The sequence below is a fragment of the Anguilla anguilla genome, chromosome 1 (assembly GCF_013347855.1).
Source record: "Anguilla anguilla isolate fAngAng1 chromosome 1, fAngAng1.pri, whole genome shotgun sequence".
Lineage (NCBI taxonomy): Eukaryota > Metazoa > Chordata > Actinopteri > Anguilliformes > Anguillidae > Anguilla > Anguilla anguilla.
This window is the reverse complement of record NC_049201.1, coordinates 69132839-69155939: the sequence shown is the minus strand read 5'-3', so window position 1 is coordinate 69155939 and position 23101 is coordinate 69132839. Positions and strand designations below refer to the sequence as shown.

Sequence of the window (23101 nt, the reverse complement as noted above, 5' to 3'; positions counted from 1 at the left end):
GGCGGGGTCCGGGTCATCCAGTAACCCCCTGATATACCGCCCCATGCCCCAAGTGACACACAAATCACATTCACATTTCCATTCAGTTGATAACTTACCATTTTTGCATTGATCAGGCTAGTCAGGCCACGCTTCAATTGGTTTCACAAATGTGATTATGTTAATCTCATAGATCTGAGCGCACAAATGTAAAACATACCCTATTATTTTCGAACACCGTTATTAGTAACAATAATAAAAAATGATGAAAGAATCCACAATTTCACAACATAACGTTAAAATCTAACGTGCCTTTCCATAGAAAGGCGTGGTTGCCCTAGGAACGACCAAACGACAACGACAACAGGTGGTAAAGAGATGGCGGAAAAAAGTGGTATGGAGAAACTAGATATTGGTGCACTGAGCCCAGAACAACAAGAGAAACTCCGCCAATTCAAGGTAACAAGTACATAAACAAGGATAAAAAACCAATAATAATAAATATTTAATATTATTAACATCAATAACTGGCCAAATGAACTAGCTAAAGACCTTACTAGTGTGCTAAGGTTAGCAGAAGAAAGCTTGCTAGCGAAAAATTGATTTTCTTGACTAGAAAAACTGAAAAGATGTAGCATGTTGCTTAGCTATAGAGACCGAACCTATTTACGAGTTTATTGATGATTTTCTAATATAGTTTCATATTTCTTTAGATAAACACGAGAATTGGTAACGAGAAATATCTGAGATCTCACCCGGAAGTGGAGGTGCTGTTGAGCGACTTTTTAAGGTAACGTTACTAGAGGTCAGCTGGAAAGCTATGCTCTGGTTCAGAGATCTGGAATTTTGCTCAACTTGACAGATTATGAATTGATTGTAAAGAATAAAACTGTAAATAACTGATTGTAAAGAATAAACCATAAATTGGATCCGAGACAAAGCCATCTTAAAATGGTTTATATTCATGTTACTGCACAAACCAGAGTGGCTCATTTTGCATGAGAGTGGCTGTTTGGAACAAAAAAATTAGCTAACGCCCCAAGAACAAAAATAATGTTATAGCGCTGTGTTAGCTTGTTATAAACAGCAAAATAACCTCTGACATGACTTTTCTCAAAATAGCCTCCTTTGCATTTAATTACAATTATATTATTGTAAGTCTGTCCAGTCGTTTTTCAAAGTGGGAGGTGGAGCGGTGGGAGGGAGGTGGAGGGGTAGTTAAATTTATTGAAATCTTATCTACCTTAATTGTTTTTAAACCACAGGTAGCCTAATACCATTTCCCTGTAGTGTGAATAAAATAGGCACTATAGCTACAATAAATATGGCGAAGGAGTTAGACTTAAATGTGCAGAGCCAAGTAAACATATTGTGGCAAGGTTATTCCCAGTGAGAAATTGCAAGGAAGCTTACGATTTCAAGGTGCAGTGTTTCCTTCTTTTTACTTCTCCTGTTAACATTGCTGCCCATCAGCTGGACCCTCTGAGTGTGTGCTCTGCAACTTGAAATCTTAAGCTTCATTGTAATTTGTTGGTGGGAATAAACTTCTTGCGACACTATGTTTACTTGTTCCCGCACATCAAAGCCTAACTGCATCTTTCTTGCAACTTTAGGGCCTACTTTACTTATACCTCATGCAAAAGGTATTAGGCTAACAATGGTTTTTAAATAATTTCTTGTAAGATAAGATTTCACTCAATTTAAGTACCCCTCCCCCTCCTTCCTACCCTTCACCTCCCGTTTTGCAAAACGATTGGATAGACTTACAATCATTTTTAAAATTGTAATAAATGCCAAAGAAGACTATTTCAAGGAAGGTACTGTCTTAAGTAATCTAATCTTTTTGCATTATTATAGGTAAAAATAGAAAAAAAATATTTATGCATTGGTTTGTTATTCAATAAATTCACATATACTAACTGAATTCTTCTCTGCCTAAAGTTAAAAAAATTAAATTAAAAAAAACCCACAGGTGGCTTAATATCTTTGGCCTGTTCTGTATATGCAATACGATCTTGTCCTACTTGCTATATTTAGTAAATAACGTTTGCATTACCTGCATTTCAGATAACAGATAACATCATGCAACTGAAAGACACTATTAAGAGGAATCTCATATCAATAACCCATTTTTGACCAAAATGTGAATTTGAACCCTGTAATTGTACAGTCCGGAGTTGGTTCTCCACTTGCAGTGGACATTCACAGCACAAGGCTGAAATACAGGATTAAAATAAGGATATATGAAAGTTTCAAGCTAAAATTCAAGACAAGGAATGTATTTAACGTAAGAGAGATCAAAATTAAAATGGAATTTAAGGTGAGTTGAGTTGACATAGCTTAAACCAACAGCAATGTCTTTGTATTGTATTTAAATTGTTACCTTTGTCAAACAAGATGTATTAAGTATTATTTTTCTTATGTTTGGCAGGGAAGTATTTTTAAAAAGACCAGCCGATATTCGGGAGTTTGCTGCAAGTAAGTATGACAAAATGATTTTAGTTATAGTACCTACAGTTAAAAATGATCATGAACTTATTAAATAACTATAAAGCTAGGGGCAAATACTGTAGATGATATTTGGAGAGGTTAAAAATGTTAGTATGAGTCAGTGATTGATTGATATTAAGTGCATTGTATGTTTGTTTTCCCTCAGATCACTTCACTGACCCAGACTTAGCGAAGACAATCTGCTCTAAGCTTCAAGGCAACTTTGATTGAAAAGTATTCAACTTTGATTGAAAAATTAAAGTATTTATCGAAGTATTATTTATTACTTATTAAGACAATTAAACCATGAGCTTATTTACAAGATTTTTGCAATCTGTATCTTTGTTTTAAGTATAGATTGCTGCCTGCATTCATAACTTTTGTATGTTTTTCATGTGAACTATAGTAGATCATGCCAGTTTAAAGAATCTTGTATACTTTTTCTCATTAGCCTTCTTTGATAATTAGACAATAGTATTTCCATTGTTGGGGGATTAGCAAGTTTGGGCTTGTTTATCTGTATTTAAAAAGACAATGCCACTCAGTAGTTTTTAATTTTGTGTTGTCATTATTAAACTCATGGTTTTGAATCAATAGATCTGTATGTTTTGTCCACCTTAATATGCACCTTCCCAAAAAGGTACTTTATTCCATATTTAGGCTTGCTACTCTTCTATGTTCAGTTTAATTTGTAATGTTAAGATTTCTCTATGGGTTAGAAGGCTCCTTTGCCCAATGTTGGGACTGAAATGGGCAGTTCCTGTTCACTGACATTTTTTGTGAATGTTAGCCCATACCCACAGAGCTTGGAATAGATGTTCTGAAAAAAGTGGGTGAGACTGTGCCCGAGAGTAAGGGGGGGGGGGGGGGGGGGGGGGGGTGTATGTTGACACGTGCTAACACGTTGAATGTAAGATCACTCTGAATATATTTTTTGTATTATTTTGTTATTTAACACTTAAGGCACAGGCAAGACAAAGCCAGCCGGACTCTTAACCTCCGCGTCCACCAGTGCCAGAATTCTGTTTTCTTGTTTGACCGGTGGCAGAGCCGTGGGCTGTTACCCACGGAATTGTGGTATTTTATGACAGTTGGGTGAAAGTGCAAATCATCACCGCAGCAGTAGAGGAAAAAACTCGACCGAAACTCGTAACGATTATTAAGACTGGCTTTATCTTACATCCTTAAATCCGGGTGCACTTTTATTTCTATTATGTACTGTATTGTTAACCAGAGGCAGATCTCTTATGTTTTTTTCTCTTTTATATTCCTCCTTCAATGTGTAAAAAGGGTTGACCATGTGGGATTGGGTGTACAGCTGATTTGATTGTTGTTTGTTAAGATCAACTTATGGTTACTTATGAGACCAGGCATTTTAAAATATATTTCTTTTAAGGGTGAAAAAAGTAGGAAATACAGTTATTTAAATGCGGTTTTTGAAATCCCTTAAATGTAATTGTGACAGAATATGACAGACACACAGTTTGGGTTTCGTCATTCCCCGCATGCAAATCATGACATTATCATCTCCGCCGGCTCATGGAACAATGCATGACATTTCTAGCTGCCCGCTTTCATTGTCCTCTTTTGACAATAGCATTTTATTTTTGCTCGTCTTCATATCAAACACTGTTGACTTTCCCACATTGTGTTCTGAAAATAGGAAGTGTGGTTTTTTTCCATTCAAAGACCAAAGGGTCCTTTCCCCAAGGTTCTTCTGTAGTTTTATTTTGACATAAGGGAGGAGGCTTGTCTGAGCAGTTGATAGGATTAAAGTTCATCCCGATGTCTCTGGTGTGAACCAACTGATACTTATCTGTCATAGTGAAATTACCCCGCGGTCCAACTTCTTTAATGCTGAAAGTTAAAGTAGAGAAACACTGGGTAGCATTTTAAACATCCATACACATTACATCCATAACATTTGATGCAGGTTTGATTTTGCTGGAAGGCACTGAATCCCTAAAATTTTTGAGCAATGTGAAACACTCAAAACGACATTGAACCAGAAATATTAAAATATATATATGTTGTATTTTAAAAGACAGGACGAGTGTAATTTATAAACTTAGTGTAGGTCTAATATGTGTCTGTAAAAGATTTGTCTAAGGGTTTTTGTATCTGTAAATCTCGTATACGTGTGCATTTTTTGTCGTAGTTACCATAATCACTATATTGCATATGCAGGACTGAAATATTAGCAATGTAATTAGAATGCTGTCCTTTGTGAGTAAGCTGTTTGGCCTAGCTTGACCTTGGTAATCCTCTGTTTTCATTTCAAAACACAATGTATTTCTGTACTGATACACACCCATACAACACATGCACCTGCATGCACTGCACACCTGGGCTCAACTAAGCTCACAACCTGTAGGACAGGAAGAGAGAGGGGCAGCAGGACTAGAGAAAAGAGAACGCAACGATCCTGCGGCGTCATTCTGGGGAACGCATGCTCTGCACCTGCTACACTTCCCTGCTGTTCAGATTTTCACCTCTAACGGGACAGTGAGTACACCTCTGTTTTACGTGGTTACAGCTAGTTTTTGAACAGTTGTTTTTAAATAGGTTATTATGAATTCAAATACGAAATCATTATCTGTCTAATAATAATCATTATTATAAATATGTCTGACAATATATAAAAACATGATTAACCTCTTATTAAATCCAAGTAAATAGGATATATTGATTACAGTTGACTTGGAACTTCATTTATGATGTGCGGAACTTGAAGCATACATTTGAAATGTGCTAGAGAACATGAGATGAGCTTCAGGTAGTCCATAGTCACAGGTGCTCACGGACTGGGAAAATTATGTAAGACCAAAAAAAGATTTTTATTGATCCACAAAAAATGTAACGTGGTATATAAAATTTTTTTTAAAATACCACGCATTGCAGCTTACAATTTACTGAGGGCGTGGACAAGTTGTTTTTTAATGCTCATTCACTCGTCTAAATAAAGGCTTTTACATCATACCCACACGAAGGCTTGGACATTTGATTTTTATACCATGTTACATTTTTCATGGATCTAAAAAAATAATTTATTGGTCTTACATAATTTAAATGTCCTGAAACTTGAAGAAAAATTCTGCCAGGCAATAATACCTTTTTTCCTCTTACATCAAATACAAATTATCCATGACAGAGTAATGTATGGAACAGAAATGTCTTGTTTTAAAATAATGCAAACTGATATTTCTGAAGTGGATTTAGGAAGTACAAATAGTTGTTATGAATGGTACAGCATTTTATTTAAGGTTTTATTGGTGGCTATTGAGTTGTTAAACAGACAAGGAAGGATGTGGTGCACAGACAAGAACATATTCAAATAAAGAATAGGAGGAACAGGAAACTATAGGACAATCACGACATGCTTCATTTTTTTATTTAAATCATGGAAAAATAATGTGATGTAGATCATTAGTAGACAAGAATAGAACATCGGGCCTGTCTTTGTTTATCTTTCACCTGTATGTTAAACAATTTCATAAACGCATCATTAAGAAATGCAACCGCAACAAAAAAACATTAAAACAGTACTGTATGTATTGCGTAAGTACAGGCCAATGTTTTTCTCACTGTGTTCCTTTTCAAGTCCAATGGGATATTTCCCTATGGGTGGGTATCTAGGCAGCTATGTACTTCAGGCCACAAAGGTGGAAGTATTAGGATGGAGGGGGCATTTATGAGTCAGCTCACATAGTAACCAGTACCATGACAACAGAATAAGACAGATTTCAGTCCTGTAATTAAGACATGGTAGCAACAAAAGGGAACTTAGAAAGAGCATGATTTTGTCTCAAGAGACATTTGCTACCCACAGAGAGGTTTTGTTCCTACTTTACATCAACCAAATAAACAGCAAGCACAATGTTTGAGTTGCTAGGGTTTCATAATGCAATAATTAGACACCTACAAAAAATTATACAGGCTTGGTCACTGGATACAGAACATTCAACAAAGAATACCTTGGACATATCCTGAGTTGTGGTCCCTCAATTTATTTTTTGTTTGTATTTTTACTTTATTTCATTTTCTTTTTTTTTTTCTTTTTATTCATCCCAATGAGATTAATATCTCTTATTACTCAATGTAGAGTGTGATTAGATGCCATTAAAATCTGGTGACAGGGATTTAAATGTATCATTGTTTCACTGCCCATTCTTTAAAACAGAGGAAATTGTAAAGACTAGGAGCCACATTTGAAACAATATAAAGCCAGGAGGGTGACAAAGTAGGCCTACTTCTTCATTTCAACACTTCAAATGATATTTCAGAAAAACGTTTTTTGTGAGAATTGTGACCATCATCAGTGAACTAATGCTTGTGTGTGACCCTTCACTGACAATAATGAGTAGCCCTGATTCTAGTGGTTGTAAGAGAGCTGCACAATCAACACCTCAAATTGAACATGAGAATGTGCCGCTTCTCTCCTTGGTTAAGCACCACTTACAAACCTTCATCTGTAATCAAATACTGAATCTAGCTGCTACAGTACCACATCAGTCCCTCCACGGTGATGATGAATCAAACCTATAGGTACAGAGAGATATTAGACCTTTCAAGTAATTACCTTCAACTTCTACAGTTACCTAAATTAAGTCTCTTATTAATCTTAATGAACTCTTAATAGTTTTATCAATACAAGCACAAGGGCCTCAACTTTGACCTAATGTCAGAGTTAGCACCTATTAATTTAATTCATTTCCACTTTCTCACTGGTGTGCCAGTTCTTCTCGAAATGATCTCTCTGTACTACAACCTCAGTCATATTTTGGTGCCCAGGGAGTGAGCAGCCCCAGAAGGATTGAGTGGCCTTTTCATCACATTCCCCCCCCCCCCCCCTTAAAGAACAAAGCTTGCAGAGTGAAGAAAGGAAGATTGTGATTCACCATGTCTGCATTGAGAGTGACAGTTTTCACCCTGTTCCTCACCTTCCATGGACTATTAGGTGAGCTTTCCAATGACCACATTCTGTGACACAGACTGTCTTCATTCAGTAGTCTATCTTTATGTCTTCATTAGAATATGAAGTTATGTTTTTGTGTCTTCACATCTTTGTTTTATATGTGGCCTTGCATGACATGCTTGTTATAAAATCTGGCGACTGCATCTGTGTGTTAGAGAGATGTTTTGGGACAATGACATTATATACTTAACTTGCTCCATGCTCAGTTTTATGCAACTTTGACATTACCACGGACAAATACAGTTATAACAGGGTAACTATAGATTAAAACATTGATTGATGCAATTTCATTGAGTGAGTGTGTTCACCAGACTCTCTCCCACTTTGTAGCTTTGTCTTTCTTGTACCTCTGTTTGCTTGCAATATCTCTGTTTGTCTATCCCTTTCTGAACTGAGATCAGTGAGTGAGAAAATGTGGTGTATTCCCAATCAGCTTTGAGCCCTGATATGGATTTAACCATGATGCCAGGCTTCAACGACTCAGTGATCCGTTTTCCACCCCTGAATCCAGAATTCATCAATGCATCACACGCACTGGTAACTCTGTTTTTTATTTGTCCCATTAATGCAGTATCAAGTGCTACAAATGCTTTAGCATTGTGCAATATTTTCACACTCCTTACTATGCCTGCTGGTCAAGCTGTCCATTACTTGGCCATAAGGCTAGTACGTAACACATAATGACAACAATATGACTGATTATAATCAAAATGTAATGCATGATTATAATGATTTTATTACATTTTGACAGTGGTCTGATTCAGATATGGTATGCACTGTGGTTAATTTTACTTTCCAATAGTGGTTTTACAGATTCCTGTATATACTTATGCTCACCTGCATAAGCACAAACATATACAATGCTGACATTCATTGGCTATGATAATGATTTGTTTGTTAACATTACATCTGACATCTGGCAGGTAAAGTTGTAGCAGTAGTGTGGTTGCTTTTTCACTGCATAATTGTGTTTATCGGAAAGAAGACCCTGACCAAAAATGTAATATACTCTTCCTGTCTTTGTGTCCTCACAGATGGCTAAGTGTCTGAAAATGGGTGAGATTATGATTTGTTATAGTTGTAGTTGCATACAACTTGAATGTGAAGATTCGTGTTTTATGTCCTCTAGGAGGAAGGTCAAGTAAAGAAGGACTTTAAAAAGTGTGTTTAAGTTATAGTGTGTATAGTGTGTGTTCATAACTTTCTGAGCAGTAAGAGTTGGTTTTAGGACTTGTACACACGACCCTTTTCTCTGGCTCAATTTTCCATGTGCTATTGTGCAGGACATAGGGTACCCATGATGATGTATGGAGCTCCAAACAGGTGATCACTCATGAATCATATTGTCATTGATCTCTGTCAAGCAAGATTTTACAATCTGTCAATTAATTTCCCCCACCCCCCTCTCTCCCCCATCTCTCTCTCTCTCTCTCTCTCTCTCAGTTCCATGGGTTTGGATGCCATGGTACCCAAACCAGTAGCTAAGCTTCACCAACTTCTTTCCTCATTTGCACATCACCCCATGGTTCCCTCCCATCCATCACCATCCATTATGCCCAATGGCACCATGGAGCCACCCTATGACATGGACTGGGTAACATTTGTAACCCCTCCCTGCTCCAGTGTGCATGCATATGTGTGTGTGTGTGTGTGCGTGCATGTGTGTATATTCGTGTGTGTGCATGTGTGTGTGTGCATGTAAGTGAGAGAGAAATACTTTTTTTGTTTTTTTTTGTTCTGTATTGCAACCAAGTATGTACAGTATAGATGTGTCTGCATGTGCAATATGTTCACCTGTTCTGAGTTGTCTGTCCTGCATTTGTCAAACATTCATATTCATCTACATATGTTTTACAGTGTCAGTCAAAAAGAGTATATTGCCAGAAAGAAATCCATCAGATGAATAGTGATATTTTACATGATATAATACATACATTCATTGATCCTGTCACCCCTCTTTGGTATGTGGTCAGGCACAGTTACTGGAGTCTGGAGCACTTTATTGTAGTCTGGGTGGTTATACATTACCATAAGGCATGACTGCTTTTTGACTGCCTGCAGGTATGTTGTGGGATGCCATGTATCTTTCATTTATCTCTCTTCTCCTTCTTTTTTGAATGTCTCTTCCTGCCCAAAGAACATGACTGAAAGGCTACAGAACTGCTCCAGCATGCCACACATGGTTGCCCTCATAAGGAACATTTCGGTCAGTGCTACCATGCCACTGTCGTGGCACATCCTCGCAACGGCCCTCTTTCACCTTTCTTTGCCCTGTTGTGCTTTGTGTCGTATGTCTTGTTATTTTTGCTGTGTCTTTTACTACCTCCATCTTACGTTACCATCCTCCATTTTGCCTTCGCTTCTCTGCCTCCTGCTTCTCACCTGTTTTCACCACACTCTTCTTTTCTGTACTACTCGATCTCCACACTTCACACCCTCCTTTGTTCTCTTATCACTCTCTGCACCCTCCCATGTCCCTCATTCCTCCTATTCTCTCCTGGACTCTTTCATCACTTCTCTTCTTTCTGCCCTGCTCTCTTTCTTCCTTGTGTCTATCGGCGTCTCCTGACTTGCTGCCCTCTTTCTCTTCTTGCACCTCCTCCTGACACACTCTGCTCCTCTCTCATGGCAGGATGGTCCACAGTGCTTCATGCGGGCTTTTATGGCTCCCTTCTCTTGGATGGTTCTGAAGGATAATGGGTCAGAAATTGACCCAAGCCAATTCAAGATGCTGCTCTGGGTGGCCAAGCCTTTCATCCAGGACATGCTGCCCTCTGAGCTGGTGCTGCCCGCTCACCTGCGCCCCCCACAACTGGCTGAGATGTGAGTCAGGGGCTCTCTGTTGGGGGGTGGGGCTTGGAATGTTATTCAGCTGGTTCCCAAAATGCCATGGCATATCCTTTGGAGTCCATATTAGATAGTAAAGTGGGCATGACGTGTGATGGACAGTTTTGGTGTTGGTCTCTCCTATGTCAGTCAGTGGAGCCATTTATTGTGCAGGTCAGTGGTTAATTTCTCTGTCTGTGTCTCTGTCAGGGTGAATATGTTCAGTGAGGTGTATAGCTCCCTGACTCCAAAGCATCATGATAAGATCCATAAGTGGATTATGGATCAAATCAGACCAAACAATGTCAACTGCAGTAAGAATCCACCCAAACCCACACAGCGTCCTGATCACACTCAAGGTCATGGTCCAGGTAAAAGTGAAGATCGACCTCAAATTCCACTTCCAGCTCAAGGTCAAGGTAAACTATTATTCCGAAATAGGGAAATTCAAGTGGTCACAGTGCACACAAAAAAAACATACATTTAAGATATCATACAGTCCAAATAAGTATAAAACTTTCCCTCATATCCCCCTACTGCACACACTCTTACCTACACAAAAACACCACACATGCACACGCTCAATATAATAAGAACCGAAAATGTAACTGTTAAATTGGTTACATAACCTAAGAAATGCATTGCATTGGAATGAAAACCACTTCTCTTTCTTTTAAATGGAAGATGTATTACAGTATAGTCATGTACTATATGTCTATAATGATTTAAAATAGTATGATTATTATTATAACTAACACAAATTAACCAGGACTTAATTATGAATTAAAAAAATTTCTTTATGATTTTTAAAAATTATTGAATATTTGTATATATATATATATATATATATATATATATAATGTCTGAGTAATTAAACTATAACAACTCAAAATTCTCCCAAAATGGCAATAGGAGCAAGCCCGCTTTGTGGAGCAGTGGGTGTTGACAACACATAGACAATGGGAGAGGGTGAGAGGAGAGGAAGAGGCAGGGACAGATAATAGAAACGTTGAGTGAAGCATGGGGAAGAAAAAACTGAAAAGAAGAAGAACAGGGAGGAAGAAACAGGATAGGAAAAGGGAAGAAATGAAAGAGAAGTTGTCAGTTGCAAATATATAAACAGGAGTCATCAGATGAGGGAGGCTGTGTTTGAAAAATAATCACCAAATTGCCCCCTACCCCACTCCCCAGATGACAATGGCCCATGCCAGAGGAAGAACTGGCTGAATGCTACAGAAATGGAGATGATGGGACAATTCGTCACACTTCTACCTGTTGCTGAATTTGAAAATACCCCTAAAGATGAGGTCCTGAGACATTTTCATTCTAGCTTTCTCAATATTTCAGCACAGTGAGAGCTGATTGTATAAATACATTTATGTGGAGGTTATAAGATCTTAAGAAGTGTGTGTGTATGTGTATGTGTGTGTGTGTGTGTGTGTGTGTGTATTCATTCTAGCATACATTACAGGATAATTGGGTACATGCTAGCAATATTTCTGACTGTTCATTGTGGTAATAATATGAATGGTGATGTTTAAAAATCTCCCCCCCCTCCCCCCCCCCCCCCCCCCCAAAAATCTCAGTTATGTGCATTCTTCTGGAAACCACGATTTCAAACCTCATTTCGTGGGGTAGTCCCTCGTCCACTTGGCAGGATGTTGCTCAAAATGTTGAAGAAGTGCTTCACCGAGAGCTCTGAGTTCCCCCAGCACCTGGACAGGTGTGTACCATGGTCCGATTTGAAATTTACAAATATTTTTAGCGTTTTGTTTTTGTGCTGTGCAGTTGGCAATGTTGATGACCCTCTGCCCAGCAGCATTTGGATTTGTCTTTGTAATTGAATAGAGCAGTAGGCTAAATTGACCACTAATAGTTCTGCTATTCACTATTGTTATGTGCAGGGGTTTAAAGGGGTTAAAGTGTATAGTAATCTTTAGGGTTGGAGATCTTCCATAGGATGATGCAAAACTATTCCCATGTATCAACCTCTTGAAAGTTCCAGCAAGTGTCCTTGACTGCACCCCCTGACTGTTCTATTCCTCACCAACCAGAATTGGCGGCCTGGCATGTTTCTTTGACGATCCTAAGGCCCTCAATTCATCTGAGAGCTCAGTTCTCCTCTCCCGACTCAGGGAATGTGACAACCCAGAATCTGTCATGGTAACCAGCAAGCACATTTTCTGTACTGGCCATTTAGAGCTTAGAGTTTCATATTATTCTTTCTAGTTACTGTTTCGTAATGCACTAAAAAAACTACATAACTACATAAATTTCCACATTTGTCATACCTCATCTCGTCTTTGTGTTTCATCCTTCTATTCCCTGGGTTTTGAACCCCCACTTTCGACACACTTCACTTTCCTTCTCTTTTCCCCACAGCTGAAGAAGGAACTGCTGATGAAGGTTTCCTCTCAGGGAAACGGACCTCTCAGTCCTGACATTCTGCAGTCTGTGGGCTCAGCAGCATCGGTCCTGTCCATGTCTCTGTTGAACAGGTTCACCCCGTCTGCCATAAGGGATAACCTGCCCTCCATGGGCAAGGCCCAGTGGAACCCAGCCCAGGCCAAGGTCCTGGCCGACATGCTCATGAAGGAAGCCACGGTGGGCTTTGGTTTTGTCTCTCCCACTAGCATGCCTTCTCTCATTTACTCTGGTGTGTTTTTTTTTTTTGTCTATTAGTTTCTCTCTCGTTTTTTTTTTCTGCATTTCTTAATATTCTCGTTCCCATTCTGTCTGTTGGGTTTTCACGTCCCCTGTCTCCTAAATTTTCTGCACCTCCCCCTCCCAGGAGGTGTCCGGAAACGAGCTGATTTCTCTGGGGTCGGTGGTGCGAGGCGTCTCCAGCTCGCTGCTGCGGAAGGCCAAGCTCACAGGGCTGCTGGGAACAGAGGAGATGGACACGCTAAGCCACAGGCTTTCCGCACTGCAGAGGGCAGCCCTGCTGGATGGGGTGAGACAGGGACGGGTGGAACACGAGCAGGGGCAAAGGGGAAGGAAACACGGGGGACGAGAGAATAAGTATGTGTATGGTGCAGTAGTGAAGCTAGGAAAAACACTATTCAGCTTAACAGCATCGCTGAGGAAGGCAGTTAACATGTCACATTACACGTCAAGAGCATAAACCTGAGTTATAAAGTAAAAGGTCTTAGCAGTAATGCTGCCCTCTTTTTATTATGTATATTTTTTATGTAATTCAGCATTCGTGATATGTTTCATTTGAAAGTTTGAATTCATAGTAGAGTGCATTTCCATCTCTCAAAATACATGGGCAAAACAAGGGAAAAAACTTTGGGGAAGGTTAGGGGGGCGAGGCAGAATGGTGAAGAGACAACATGACTTTCAGTCTGTACTCCAGGTCAGCTAGCTTCATACCAGTGTCATAGCACCATGGTAGCCATGCTGGGGGTGTACTTAGCACAGTCATGTCACAACCTTGTCCCCATCCACCCTTAGCTGCGCAGTGAAATGAACGCATCACAGTTGGTGCGTAGTGTCTCCGGGCCCCTCCTGGCCAGGCTGTCCTTGTCCACCCTTGAACAGGCTAACCTCACGTCTGTGGACCAGCTGGAGGGGAAGAACTGGACCAAGTCTCAGGTAACCTTCATTCCCTGGAGCCCCACCACCTCACTGTCGCGGTGCATCACGGTTTTCTGTACACTGCTTCTCTTTCCATGTTTTTGCAGTCTGCTTTACTGGTGAAGAAGATCCTGAAGGGGAGGTTGAGACCCAGTGACATCATGTGAGGGAGCTTCTCTTTTAGCTTTTTTTTTGCGTGTTGTTGGCGTCTGCTCTGGCATAACTGCAGTTTATGGTTATTGTGTCTGTGAAGATTAAAGTTATACTGGTGGAACCGTGATTATTTCATTTATAAAGTAAAGAGGCTTATTTTGACAGGAAACTGCAGTCAGCGGTGCAGGGTGTGACATGTCAGATGATTGACAATACCAATCAGAGTGACGTCAAGGAAGTGTCTCAGGCTCTAACAGGAAGCATGCACTGGCTGTCCAGGACACAGGTTCATATTATCTCAAGTCTGTCAGATGTGTGAACATCAGTGTATTATCTCTTTTGAATGTGTGGTGGTCCTCATACACACCCAAGTAAAAACAGTATATCCCCTTCCACTCATTTCAATTTAAGTAAAAAGTGTTGTATAACCATATAAATAACAAAAAAAATCAATGGCATACCATGATAACAATAGTAATAATAATGTTGATTGCAGTACTAAAACTATATTTTTACTTCCACCCCTCCCCCACTCTCTCCCTCTTTCTCTCTCTCTCTTTATCGCTCTCTCTCTCTCTCTCTCTCTCTCTGCTTCTCTCTGTTTTAGGTGGGCTGTGTTGCTAAGAAGCTCTACAACAGCCTGGAGAATGAGAGAAAGGACTACTTCAACAACATCACAAACGCTGAACTGGATGCCATTCCCACACCACTTCTGATTTACATGCCGTCAGTTCTGGGTCTTTTTGTGTCATTATGACTTTCTGTACAGTCTGTAAAGTAGTATTTAATGTTACAACTGCACATCTGCACCCTATTGGTCACTTTTCATCCACCATGTGATTTAGGGATAGATAGGAATTGGCTAAGTCATTTGTCGATTCTTCTGCATTGTCCGTGTAAACTAAATGTTATAAATCATTTTATTTTTGTCGTCTTTGTTTCTTCTTGCTGTTTCGTCCCCCTCTGTTGTCCCCTTAAGTGTGAAGGCAATCATGGCGCTCCCACGCTCTGTGTGTGCCCACTTCCTGGACAAAATGTCGCAGGCCAACCTCACCACTCTTCCCCTGAGCTCGTCCGCTCGCTCTGCCCTGACCAACAGATCGCTGAATTGCCTGGTAAATACAGAGGGACAGCTATTCTCACTTTGCCAATTGAGACGACTTAACAAACTTAGATCACTCTACCGCAGAGTTACATCACTGGAACAGCTGCTCCTAATCTGTAGGATAAGGAACAGCTTTTCCAATACAGGCCTGTGGTCTACAGATTTAAATCTGAGGTTTACTCTCGAGCTAAACTGGTTGCATTTACACCATTATGGGTGACGTTAGCTTATTCAGCTTACATGCACTTCCTGTGGGCTCATTCTTTCAGCTTCCCCAAAGTGCTGAATAGTTTTAGAAGTTTGTAAGGTTCCAGATCTATTGGCTACTTTTGCAGCATACATCAGTTTAGTTATAAATATCATGTTCTAAACTGTTCTGTGCATAAATGGTGGCCAATTTTCATTTTATTTTATGTTAATTAGTGTAAATGTTTTTTTTGAACATTGCTCTGCAACTGTGTTTTATTGTGATTTGACTGTGAATTCACACGTGGCGACACCGCTGACGTTGCACGCTTCCTTCCACGTCTCTACAGGGTAAGAACGTGTCAGATCTGAACGCTGGCGACATCACCAGGTTGGGGCCGCTTGTGTGTGAGCTGCAGCCTGCTCATCTGACTAACCTGAGTGCCGATGCTCAGAATGCCACCCTGCAGGCCCTGGCCAAGTGCATCCAGATTAACCGCCACCACACGCATGCCATCGTCACACTGCTCAAGGCACAATATGGGTAACGGATTTCTGTTTCCATAGTTTCATTCATCTGTTTCTGTCTAAAATTTTAAAAATTAAAACGTTTTTTTTCCTTGCCATGGGACAGACCGCCCTCAAATTGGTCCTCCAGCACAATGACCTCTTTTGGAAGTCTCCTTCTACTGAATGACACAGAAATCAACTCACTAACCTACAAGGTGAGCTTTCACACTGTCTGTATAATCTACCTTGCATTCTGTATTTTTGTATTTCTTTCACCCTTTGACTATATTGTCATAACATTAAAAAAAAAATACCATGCCCAGTGTTCCATCTTTTTTTCTCAATGATTTTTAATACCATGTCCTGTATGTGCAGTATTATGTCATTTCAACTGTTTTATTCCATGTAAGGTGACCTTGATTATTCAGAAAGGCGCCTGATAAATAAAAAGCATCATCATAACAGGATCCTAAATCTCTTCCATGACATTTGTCTTGTCATGTCTCCACAAAGTCTGGGCTGAAGGAATCCCTCATGGATGTGCTAGACCGTCTGCCCCCTGACCAGTCGCAGTCTGCTCCAGAGGAGTTTCGCATCAGGCCCAGTCTTTCCGCGGTACGCAAGAAGCTCTTCTACCTGATCACCTACCCTGCACAGCCCAGCCCTGCCGCCCGTAGAAAGAGAGCGGGTAAGTGCGATCACGCAGTTTCCTTCACCCTAATGCTGTGACGACCTCCTGTGGTACCACTTACCATTTCTGCTTAATATGTGTTTGGCTGCAGGAGTACGCTCAAAGAGAATGTTTTCCTCAATCTCCACGTCCTCCCTTCGCCCTTTAAACATGTGGCTGTCTTTCCCACAATCCCTCGCTTCGCTTCTCGCCCAAACTATTTCTCATCCCTCTCTCTCTCTGCCCAACTTTGTCCCTCTCTCTCTCTCTCCATCTCAGCTTGTGCGGACGCTCCCACGCTGTCGGCCATTATGGAACTGGGGGAGGGGAACGTCGAATGGACCCCGGCCCAGCTGGCCTGCATTTCCACAGACGACTTCAATAGCGGGGTGCAAATCCTTGGGGGAATCGTCAACTACAACCCCCAACAGCTGGAGGCTCTGAAGAGCAAAGTCATCCAGGTGCTGCACTGTGGGCAACAGACTGGAGGGGTAGAGAATGGGTTCCCTATTTGTTAGGCAGTGTTTAGGCGAATGGGGCAGCGAATGAGGACTTCTGTGTTTGAAGGTAGCCACTGTATTTGCCCCCCATGTGGGAAGTCCCCTGTGAATGACTTCCCACATGACAGGCCTCTCCTGGCGCTGTGCTCCCTGCAGGTGTGGGGCAAGCCGGGCTCCCTGTCTGCGTCGCAGGTGATGCAGCTGGGCTGCGTGGCTCAGGGCTTCTCCCCTGAAGAGCTGAAGGTGCTCAACATCACCTCCCTGGACACCCTGGAGCTGCTCGAGTCTTGCAACTGGACGCAGCAGCAGGTCAGGAGCCAATCATACCTAAAAAAAAGATAGTGTGGTGGTGGGTTGACAGTGGTGGAAAGGGTGAACATGGCAACCAGAGCTATCACAATGGTAACCATTTTGACTACGGTGATGGTGATCATCATTCTGATCATCATCTTTCTGATGAGGATAATGATGATAATGATAACAATGAGGATGTATATGGAAACACTATGAATGGTCCCCCTTGTTTCTCTGAGAACATGAAGCCCGCGTGTCTGAAAATGCAGTGGTGCTAGCTGAAAATGCAACCCTAACCCTAACCCTAACCCTAACCCTAACCCTACTAACCCTACTAACCCTAACCCTAACCCTAACCCTAACCCTAACCCTAACCCTAACCCTAACCCTACTAACCCTAACCCTAACCCTCCTAACCCTAACCCTAACCCTAACCCTCCTAACCCTAACCCTAACCCCCTAACCCCCTAACCCCCTAACCCCCTAACCCCCTAACCCCCTAACACCCTAACACCCTAACACCCTAACACCCTAACACCCTAACCCTAACACCCTAACCCTAACCCTAACCCTAACACCCTAACACCCTAACACCCTAACACCCTAACACCCTAACCCTAACCCTAACCCTAACCCTAACCCTAACCCTAACCCTAACCCTAACCCTAACCCTAACCCTAACCCTAACCCTAACCCTAACCCTAACCCTAACCCTAACCCTAACCCTAACCCTAACCCTAACCCTAACCCTAACCCTAACCCTAACCCTAACCCTAACCCTAACCCTAACCCTAACCCTAACCCTAACCCTAACCCTAACCCTAACCCTAACCCTAACCCTAACCCTAACCCTAACCCTAACCCTAACCCTAACCCTAACCCTAACCCTAACCCTAACCCTAACCCTAACCCTAACCCTAACCCTAACCCTAACCCTAACCCTAACCCTAACCCTAACCCTAACCCTAACCCTAACCCTAACCCTAACCCTAACCCTAACCCTAACCCTAACCCTAACCCTAACCCTAACCCTAACCCTAACCCTAACCCTAACCCTAACCCTAACCCTAACCCTAACCATAGCCCTAACCCTAACCCTAACCCTAACCCTAACCCTAACCCTAACCCTAACCCTAACCCTAACCCTAACCCTAACCCTAACCCTAACCCTAACCCTAACCCTAACCCTAACCCTAACCCTAACCCTAACCCTAACCCTAACCCTAACCCTAACCCTAACCCTAACCCTAACCCTAACCCTAACCCTAACCCTAACCCTAACCCTAACCCTAACCCTAACCCTAACCCTAACCCTAACCCTAACCCTAACCCTAACCCTAACCCTAACCCTAACCCTAACCCTAACCCTAACCCTAACCCTAACCCTAACCCTAACCCTAACCCTAACCCTAACCCTAACCCTAACCCTAACCCTAACCCTAACCCTAACCCTAACCCTAACCCTAACCCTAACCCTAACCCTAACCCTAACCCTAACCCTAACCCTAACCCTAACCCTAACCCTAACCCTAACCCTAACCCTAACCCTAACCCTAACCCTAACCCTAACCCTAACCCTAACCCTAACCCTAACCCTAACCCTAACCCTAACCCTAACCCTAACCCTAACCCTAACCCTAACCCTAACCCTAACCCTAACCCTAACCCTAACCCTAACCCTAACCCTAACCCTAACCCTAACCCTAACCCTAACCCTAACCCTAACCCTAACCCTAACCCTAACCCTAACCCTAACCCTAACCCTAACCCTAACCCTAACCCTAACCCTAACCCTAACCCTAACCCTAACCCTAACCCTAACCCTAACCCTAACCCTAACCCTAACCCTAACCCTAACCCTAACCCTAACCCTAACCCTAACCCTAACCCTAACCCTAACCCTAACCCTAACCCTAACCCTAACCCTAACCCTAACCCTTTCTCTGTGAACATGAAGCCCGCATGTCTGAAAATGCAGTGGTGCTAGTGATGGCGATGAAAAACGATGATGCTTAGAAAGTACTCTCCCCCACGACAGAGAGAAGGAATGTGGTGCGGTTATGTGAATCGCACCGGGCACACAGTGAGCACGCTGGGAACAGTGGAGATGGTGGGCCTGGGCCAGTTCATCTGCGGGCTGAGCCCGGAGGAGCTGCGGAACCTCAGCACCAACGCCTTCAGGTCAGACGCCGACATCGCATGGCCCGGCTGCGGCTGACGGGGACGGTGACGGGAAGGTTATGCCAAGGTCATGCCAAGATGAAATGAGGAGACGTGTGACACAATGAATTATATGTTTCGCAGGGAGGCCGTGAGCGACATGGGTGGCGTCAGTTGTCCTGTTTCCAAAATGGAGCTGCTGAAGAGCAAGGCGGTGCTTCTGTTCGGCAAACCCAAGGACTGGACTGAGGCCCAAGTCAACAACATGGGAAACATCATCGGTCTGTCGTCACATTTCCACTAGGATGTCACAAAAGATTTACTTTGGAGTGCTAGAAACAGAACATCATTATTCATTTGTAATTGAGAATTGGTCGAGGCATTTTAATGCAACCAAGGTACAGGGTATGTTTAGCTAATTACAGTTGCTTGTCTTAATGTGCGTTATTTCACTTTTCCCCCAAGGTCCTGTGCAGGAATATGTCCCTGTGCTTAACAACTTAATTTGAGTCATTTAGGTTATTGATAGGCTTAAGAGTCTTCCCACCTTGTTTTCAAGACCTACATTGGTTGCTGATTGAAAGGAAACCACAAACAAATGTGCATGCTGCAGCCCTTCAGTTTGTCTTTAGTACTTCCATAACAATGCTTATTTCCATTAATCAGGTTGTATGAAATGAGAAGTGATATAAATGCCAGAGGAACCTTAGCGCTTGTCATTTGTTCCTCTCCATGCATTATCTGTTTATTCCCATTTTGGGTCTTGCTCTGTACAGTACAGTACATCAATATTTGTTGGCCAGTGCTTGGCAGTCACACAGTTGCCAACCGTGCTCAGTATAATTTTGAAAGTGGTACAGAAATTAAACTGTTTTAAAGTGACACTGCCCTTATTTTCCATGTTTCTCTTTCAGCTGGCCTGAATGAAACAGAGCTGCAGAGTCTCAATGGGTCTGTCCTGTCCTTCATCAGACAGTCTGCCATTCCCCTCATCCCCCCGGCACGCTTGGCTGTGAGTTTGTGTTCCTCATTCAATCTTTTCTTTCTCTTCCTCTCGTCCATGCTTATGTCATCTTGCGTGCCATTTTTGTTCAGGCACTGTCGGTCAGCCAAATGCAGGCCTTGGGTGCTGACAATTCTGCCATGGTGACCACTGCCCAGAGAGCAGTGCTTAGTGAACAGCAACGAGAGGCCCTGGGGAGTGCTTTGGGGGTTCCCTACACCCGAAGTGAAGTCACCACCCAGAAAACCCCAGCTCCAGTACTGCCACCAAAAGGGAGTAAGTGTAATGTAGGAGATGCAGAGCAGAGGACCCAGTTTACACAATACTGAAGCTGAAGAGTGGAGCTGAAGAGTGGAACTGGAGACAGTTCTTAACACATTCAGTTTCTGTAGTGGCGCACCTACACAACTTCTCAATAGCAAATTTGATGATTGCACACACACACACACGCATATATATATATATATATATATATATATGTATGTGTGTGTGTGTGTGTGTGTGAAATCGTCACATTGAGAATTTGAGTATATACTGTATATACATATATATACATATATATATATATATATATATATATGTATACTGGATGGGTACATAATTAATACCACTACTACTTTGCAGAAATTGTTGACAATATAGTATGGCTGCATTATATAATTATATAGCATTTAGGGAGAAAATCAACAGAGCAGGAAGAAGGTTGCTGTGTTGTGAGAAGAGGACAGGAGACAGTGTTGCAGCACAAGTATGTAATTTACAATAACATAATTATTTATTTTTCTTTCAGATGGAGTCTCCAGGGTGGGAATTGTGGGAGCTATAGTTTTCTTGCAGCAATTCCTATTGCTTACACTTTGGTATGCTGTCTAGGTTATACTATGACATAGCAAACCTGGCTTCAAAATGAACTGAACTGTCTTCCTGTATCATTTCTATCCATAACCATAATATAATCAAAAGAAATATATGTACGAATGCATTACCTACATACATACAAGTGCTGTAATTGCTGACATATACTGTAGACCTAATCTTTTAAAAAGTGTGTATGTTTTATTTCCAATCTAATGTGCTGCAGTACTGAGCCAAAACTGCAAAAATTGTCACTCTCTCAGTAAAAATGCATTTAACTATACATGTATATATATATCTTGAAAATCTGCATATAATAAATGCTGGCATGATATCTGATATGTTGTGTTTATTATCTTCCGTGACAAAATGCTTGCGGCAGTGCTTTGAATGAGAAGAATGGCAGCAGCTATGGTTGAATGGTCAGGTGCTCCAAAGAAAAGCTTGCAGCACAGAGTCTGCCCTGTTCTTTACCTTTGCTCTTTTTAATGAAAAAGCATTGCAATATTGCTGTGCTAAACGTCCAGATACTTCATGGCATAGGATCATAGCTACCTTTATTTGATTATTGTCAGTGATAGAGCTTTTCAAAGTTTAATGGCAGAAAGCTCTATATGTAACATGTACTACTATAGCTGTGCATAATTTCTGGAGGCAAAAAGTGTGCATACTGCGTGCATAAGGATCCCCCGCCCCCACAACGACACACACGCACACACACACACGAGCGTGGCATTGCTACTGATGCAGCAAGCAATTCATTATAGAACAGCGCCTGGGGGTGAGTGATTGAGAACTATTCCAGCTGAAGAGGCTTAATTAATAGCGGCCTACAATCGACTGTTTCCTGGCTAAGCCTCTGTAAGCAGAAGCATCAGAGCCCCTACTGATCGGCAGACGGATTGATTTACAGAAGATAAACACTGGTTTCCGAAAATCAATCATGTTATTGAGAACGTACATTTCTGTTCCCTGCCAGTTTTCTCCGTAGGCCAGTATATCATGTGGTGAATGAAAACAAACATACACAGGGTAATGGAATTTACACCGTTTATTCACTCTTTGAACTCAAAGAAACGATCCTTCCATTCGGCAATTTTTTTAAAAATCCCATGGTTTTTTGAAGAGCAAGCACACAGCTGTGGCTGGGATTCGTTTTAATGAGTTTTCCAACTGAATTTTGATTTAAGGTATTCCATTCCATGTTGCCAACACAAATACACTTTTATTAATTCAATGGCAGTTTCAGTTTCACCCAGTGACAATCCAATTATCCCACCCACCAACGTAGCCTACATCTATGCACTCTGTGATCAACAGCTCTTGCGTTTGGACTGTGCAGCTGTGGGATCTTGCGCTCACCTGTTTGTAACTGGATATTGTTGTGTCCATTATGCAAAAGATGTTTGGTGTGTGATATCAATGTCTGCCATTTAGCTCAAAGAAGCTTTTATTTTTTTTAACTTTTATTAAGCTATTATATAATTGAATGAATGAATCATTGCATTTATATAGCACTGTTCCAAACGCTCCCAAGTGTTTTACAGTGATGAGCGGGAACTAACCTCACCCGCCATCAATGTGTAGCACCCATCTGGGTGATGCACGGCAGCCATTTTGCACCAGAATGCTCACCACACGTTAGCTAAGGTGGAGAGGGAGAGAACATATTTTAGCCAGTTAAATCAGGGGATGATTAGGTAACAAGTTTGAGAGAGCCAGGTATTCAAAACAATACACCTATTCAAAAAATATTTAACAAAATAATTTCAAATAGTTTTCATCAAAGCCCTGTGAAGTTTTGAAGCGCAAGTTA

General features: G+C 41.5%; 2 protein-coding genes across 3 annotated transcripts; both read left to right on the top strand.

Annotated features, from left to right (window-relative positions):
- Positions 1 to 17: 17 nt before the first annotated feature.
- Positions 18 to 3063, top strand: LOC118236676 (RIIa domain-containing protein 1). Its single transcript, XM_035435241.1, has 4 exons — positions 18 to 438; positions 693 to 769; positions 2411 to 2457; positions 2636 to 3063. Exons 1-4 carry the CDS (start codon positions 358 to 360, stop codon positions 2698 to 2700), a joined length of 270 nt encoding a protein of 89 aa, XP_035291132.1. The 5' UTR covers positions 18 to 357; the 3' UTR covers positions 2701 to 3063.
- A 1748-nt stretch (positions 3064 to 4811) lies between these two features.
- Positions 4812 to 21516, top strand: otoa (otoancorin). 2 transcript variants are annotated; one of them, XM_035423561.1, is made up of 29 exons: positions 4812 to 4974; positions 7332 to 7426; positions 7878 to 7981; positions 8479 to 8500; positions 8728 to 8767; positions 8888 to 9038; positions 9582 to 9650; positions 10077 to 10267; positions 10481 to 10689; positions 11462 to 11577; positions 11857 to 11993; positions 12325 to 12433; positions 12653 to 12874; positions 13062 to 13223; positions 13727 to 13867; positions 13957 to 14012; positions 14168 to 14288; positions 14610 to 14728; positions 14982 to 15117; positions 15644 to 15837; positions 15928 to 16018; positions 16317 to 16491; positions 16753 to 16934; positions 17130 to 17282; positions 19306 to 19448; positions 19572 to 19708; positions 20342 to 20439; positions 20523 to 20706; positions 21221 to 21516. In XM_035423561.1, the coding sequence occupies exons 2-29, from the start codon at positions 7369 to 7371 to the stop codon at positions 21301 to 21303; spliced, it is 3603 nt and encodes a 1200-aa protein (XP_035279452.1). In that variant the 5' UTR covers positions 4812 to 4974; positions 7332 to 7368; the 3' UTR covers positions 21304 to 21516. The 2 variants fall into 2 exon arrangements, with proteins under 2 accessions (XP_035279452.1, XP_035279443.1); XM_035423552.1 differs by having other exon boundaries at positions 7327 to 7426.
- The last annotated feature ends 1585 nt before the right edge of the window (positions 21517 to 23101 follow it).

Excerpts from the sequence above, each read along its gene's own strand:
- LOC118236676 (XM_035435241.1), top strand. The coding sequence starts at position 358 with ATGGCGGAAAAAAGTGGTATGGAGAAACTAGATATTGGTGCACTGAGC. Across the intron at positions 439-692 it reads AGAAACTCCGCCAATTCAAG|ATAAACACGAGAATTGGTAA; the intron begins GTAACAAGTACA and ends ATATTTCTTTAG. Across the intron at positions 2,458-2,635 it reads TATTCGGGAGTTTGCTGCAA|ATCACTTCACTGACCCAGAC; the intron begins GTAAGTATGACA and ends GTTTTCCCTCAG.
- otoa (XM_035423561.1), top strand. The coding sequence starts at position 7,369 with ATGTCTGCATTGAGAGTGACAGTTTTCACCCTGTTCCTCACCTTCCAT. Across the intron at positions 9,039-9,581 it reads CACCCTATGACATGGACTGG|AACATGACTGAAAGGCTACA; the intron begins GTAACATTTGTA and ends TCCTGCCCAAAG. Across the intron at positions 14,289-14,609 it reads ACTGGCTGTCCAGGACACAG|GTGGGCTGTGTTGCTAAGAA; the intron begins GTTCATATTATC and ends TCTCTGTTTTAG.